This window comes from Melanostigma gelatinosum, assembly GCF_949748355.1.
Source record: "Melanostigma gelatinosum genome assembly, chromosome: 3".
Taxonomy (NCBI): Eukaryota; Metazoa; Chordata; class Actinopteri; order Perciformes; family Zoarcidae; genus Melanostigma; species Melanostigma gelatinosum.
Genome location: NC_136636.1, coordinates 22427069 through 22432076, shown reverse-complemented (window position 1 = coordinate 22432076; position 5008 = coordinate 22427069). Strand labels below are relative to the sequence as shown.

The 5008-nt window shown below is 39.9% G+C and overlaps 1 protein-coding gene across 1 annotated transcript; it reads left to right on the top strand.

Moving 5' to 3' along the window:
- The first annotated feature begins 398 nt into the window (after window positions 1–398).
- Window positions 399–3892, top strand: rps10 (ribosomal protein S10). Its single transcript, XM_079265911.1, has 6 exons — window positions 399–470; window positions 929–1078; window positions 1527–1701; window positions 3260–3337; window positions 3653–3708; window positions 3807–3892. The coding sequence occupies exons 2-6, from the start codon at window positions 929–931 to the stop codon at window positions 3846–3848; spliced, it is 501 nt and encodes a 166-aa protein (XP_079122037.1). The 5' UTR covers window positions 399–470; the 3' UTR covers window positions 3849–3892.
- The last annotated feature ends 1116 nt before the right edge of the window (window positions 3893–5008 follow it).

Sequence of the window (5008 nt, the reverse complement as noted above, 5' to 3'; positions counted from 1 at the left end):
TCATCCAGTTTTGAAAACGATTATTTTACATATTATACATTATAATAATAATAACAATAATAATGTCATTATTATTATCATTCTTATTATTAATAATAAAAACTATAAATAAGGCACATTGGAAATGAAACAGGGTTCTAATATGAATAAAATAAAATATGCTGTATGCTTTTATTTTGATGAAATTCACGAGAGCCTTGAAAAATTAACATGGCATGAAGGCATTATTTTAAAATAAGTTTTGTTTAAAAAAACAACTAATAACGTAAAACGTTGTTTCATGCAAAGCACAATAAATACAGTATTTGGTACACTACTACTGTCGTACTATACAGTATATTCACCAGGCTGCTCTGCCCCTCCGCACCAGCAGGGGGCAACAATCTCCAGCAGGCCCGGGTCGCGAGGATAAACCTTCCCGATCGCCGCAGGTCGTTCCTTCCGGCTCCGGTCCCGTTACAAGTGGAAAGGTAAAGACAGACCCGGCGTAGTAATCTAAATATATCTTAAACATCTCATATTCTATAAAACAATAATGCTTAATGTTCGATAGCTGTTAATGTCACAACAGATTCATTCCACGTATTTCAGCCTTAAACGATTTACAATCGTGGATATTAGACTCAAAAGTGGGGAAGTGACAATGTTCACGAATGGCTGCCATTTTTCTCTGTTAACGCGGGCCACCTTAGTCAACGCTCAAGTATATTAAAGTGTTTGACTCGAGGTGTTAACACGTCAAACAAACCTACTGTATTTATTTAGTAAAGCGTTAGTTTGTAGGCTTTCCCCTGCATCGATTTGTATCAGTACATGTTGCTAAGTTGGCTAACATGCTACCCTGCTAACATGCTATCACAGTGGAAGCTACTGCTGTCTGTAACGTGTACTTGTGGAATTGAATGGATGAATATGTCACTTAACACAGATGCTGATGCCCAAGAAGAATCGCATTGCTATCTATGAGCTCCTCTTCAAGGAGGGAGTCATGGTGGCCAAGAAAGATGTCCACTTGCCCAAGCATCCGGAGCTCGCTGACAAAAATGTGCCCAATCTTCATGTGATGAAAGCGATGCAGGTGAGAGTCTGGGTGATTGCGGTTAAACACTGAACATTTGAATGTTGTTTTTATGTGGATATAGCCTGACTCAAGCTGTACACATGAGCAGTGACCTGTTGTGTCCCTCAGAACAAAGTAGTACTGACATTAAGTGATCAGTGTAGGTTTTAGTACTTTGCTGAATTATGCTCTTTTCTTCTTAAAGTAGTCTGTTCCTAAAATGAGGGATATTTGGGGGGTGGGAAGTTGAACTTGTATTTTTCACCTGCAAAAGTGAATCTTACTGAGAATCATGCAAGTAAAGAAACTGTTAATGTTCCTGATGACAGTATTTCAATAACATTCAATGGGGCCACTATTTGTTGAACATGATTTACATGGCGGAGAATAAGTCTATGCATTGCTTACAGTCATGAGTTGGTAGTACTCGATCTAGTGTGAAAACGACATGTTTGTTTCCCTGCAGTCCTTGAAGTCCTGTGGGTATGTCAAGGAGCAGTTTGCCTGGCGTCACTTTTACTGGTACCTCACCAATGAAGGCATCCAGTACCTGAGAGACTTCCTCCACCTTCCCCCTGAGATCGTGCCCGCCACCCTGCGCCGCCAGACCCGCCCTGAGACCGCAAGGCCCAGGCCCAAGGGTAAGCTTGCTGGTTGAATGCTGCTTGCTTCTGTTAGAATATACTGTTTGTCAAAAAACAGTCATAATCTGCAGTGAAGTCGTGATAACTTCTGATGTTGCTTTTTAAATTAATCTTACTAACAAAAACCACGAGTCATTAGCTGTTAATGTAAACCTGCTGAGTGGAGGCATTCCGTTGAGATTAGCCTGATGGAGTCAAAGGGCTGCAGCCAGAGCTCAGTGTTGAGTTCAGCAACTCTTAGTCGATTGTTTCCAGCTGCGCGTTAGCCTGAGATGACCGGCAACTGTTATTTCATGTTATAGAATTGGAAAATGTAATCAAGTCTCAATTAGATTTTCTGATACTTTAGAAGGAAAGGCTGAGACTTGTGTAGGAAATCACAAGCCAGATAATCCTCCCTTTAGCAGAACATATGTCTGTTGTTGATTAGTGCTGAATCTTAGATTTAAAACAAATGTCATGCAAGGTCTGACACCTTATTGAGAACAACTGATGCTTTAAGTTAGTTGGTCATTTTAACATAAATATCTTGCCATATTTGCTCAAACTGTCACTATGTTGTGACGGTAGTACATGAGGAAGATAATGTGGGGAAAAATCAGTTTCCCCTGCCTCCTGTTAGTTCAAAAGCTTCATTCCACCACACTGACGAAAAACAGCCAATCACAGCCGCAGTCTCTAACACAGCTGTCAATCACAGCTCTGGTCAAACCAGGCAGCGCTGATCAAATATGAGTCAAAACGTTGAATATTGATTTTGAATCAAGTTACCAACTGTAGCCTTAATATCCTTTATAAAATCCTAAAATAGATGGCCAGACATGTGCTTTTGATAATTTGAGGGTGATGTATTTACAGAGACCAATACAATATAATAAATCTATATGAAGAGGAAAATAAATGTAGAATTATCAGATTTTAGTTTATTTTTACCGTACAACAATAAACCTTTAAATACATATATATTTATACAAATATGCTGTGAAGGGACTTGCTGCTTAAAGAGAGAGGTGGACACATATTTAATCCGGCTCAACAATCAGCTACAATTAGCATCTCTTTGTAGAGTCTGTGTGAACATATCTGGTGTGGGTTTAGATGGGACAGCGAGGTTGGAGATGTTCTGTTTGTTGTCTGATAAGTTGCTGGTACTCACTCCTGGTAGACTTTGTTTCACTTATGACGATCGTTGTCTCTGCTGTCTGCCCTTTTGTTGGTGTGTTTTAGCGTTGTTGGTGCAATAATTACATTTTCTTATCTCCTAATAATATATCTGCCACCAACATAGCGTTTGTCTCTCTTTAGAGTTTAGGTGTAGAATAAAATGTTGCTGTCGGACACAGTGGTGCATTCTGGGATAATGTTTCCCCCCTTAAGCAAACCAGTGTCTTCAAATTTGTCATAAATAATGTGCTCATGACACTGAAACCACATTTATATCCAATACTGTTCTATCATAGCACCTGTGTATTTAGTGAAACGTTTTGACTATCTAAACAACTCTCACTTTAAAGTACACAAAGTAAACCTGAATTCTTCTTATTTATTTCTGCAGGAATGGAAGGAGAGAGGCCGGCCCGCCTTAACCGTGGGGAGGCTGACAGAGATACGTACAGGCGCTCTGCTGCACCCCGTAAGTATACTTCTCACAATGTTAGTCAACCGTCTATGTAGTGCTGTTGAAATTAGCAGCGATGCGTCTTTGAGAGGCAGGTAGAAATGGTCCATTTACCATGAATTAGTTCTTATTAGCAAAGTTTCACAACAATGGAAAAAGAGTTATTTAATTTGAGTACCTTTAGTGTAATGTAGCGGAGAATGCTTTCTTAAAAATACATTTACCATTGTGTGTGTTTAAGAACCTTTTGTTTAGCTTGTTTCTGGGGGTTAATGTGTTTGTTGACACAAAGATGTTGACTGACTTGTTCATTTGTAAATCTTCCATCAGCTGGTGCTGACAAGAAAGCAGAGGCCGGTGCTGGAGCTGCCACAGAATTCCAGTTCGTAAGTACTGCTGCCATATTTTCCCAGTGAATCTTCCTTCAGTCATGAAACGTGACTGTTTAGTTGAGCGATGTATTGACAAACGTTTCCTGTTGCAGAGAGGTGGCTTCGGACGCGGCAGAGGACAGCAGCCTCAGTAGATTTCACTATCTCTTTCTGTACAATAAAGAAAATCAAAATACAACTCGTCTGTCCCAGATTTGTTTGGTATCAAAACCCTGAGTGGATCCCAGTCCACATTAGTCTTGAGGTGACCCTTCACCTCAAGGTATCTGTCTAAAATAGGTTCTCTGGGTACCACCAGTCTCCTCTTCACAGACATCCCTGTTCAGAATCAGCTTTATTGGCCATGTACGCTGAAGCATACAAGGAATTTGACTCTGGTTTTTCGTTGCTCACGACATGCATGCACAGAATCACGTGCAGTTTTTGTGAAAAACCATTCTTTTGCATGCAGTAAAAAAACATTAATCTATTGTAAAGTATGCAGTGAATGTTTCTGCATACTAGAGCCACTAGATTTTTGGACTTGCATTGATTGTGTGTGACTGGAAAGCTCACTGGAGACTCCAATCAGCCCAACTGTTTTCATCTGACATTAGTCCCGTCATGAGCCATTTCACACTGAGACCACATATGAAACGTCACATCCAATTGCCGAGAAATAAAATTTGTCAAATGCTGGATATGAAATCACAGCCTGTTTTTCATGGTGTTCCTTAATGTGGTGTAACGGAAGGGTTTTATTTTACGGGAACCTTTTTTTTTCTCCATTTTGGTGGTGGTCAAAATAGTCCAAATCCATTTAACAGATAGTACCTTTTTAATTGTCGATTGTTGGACTTTTATGACTTGCTGTCCTTTCCCTGATGTGGCGTGTTTAATGTCTTCTGTGAAAAAGGTCAGCGGCTTATTTGGCAACATTGTTACGAGTGTGTCTGATGATGGATTTGAGGACACCCTGTACATCCCTGGTATGCCACGTCGGGTGTTTGCACCTTTTATAGTTATTTATTTGACGACGTGAGTCTAGCATAGCTCTGCCCAAACATAGACAAGTTTTACCAAGCAGCAGAAGTAAAAACGTCTGTGTGGGAGTCTTAACGTGTAAAGTTTAAAGTGAAGCTGTTTTATGCCAACATCTAAATAGGAAACTGGTGTCCATATTGAATATTGTAAAGTCTGTTTCTGAAGTACAAGGAACAGCTTCTGCTTCAGGGCTAAACATTTGTTACACACAGGAAATGGCACATGCAATTGTTCAACTCTTAATGTGAAATAACACCCACAAGCTGTAACT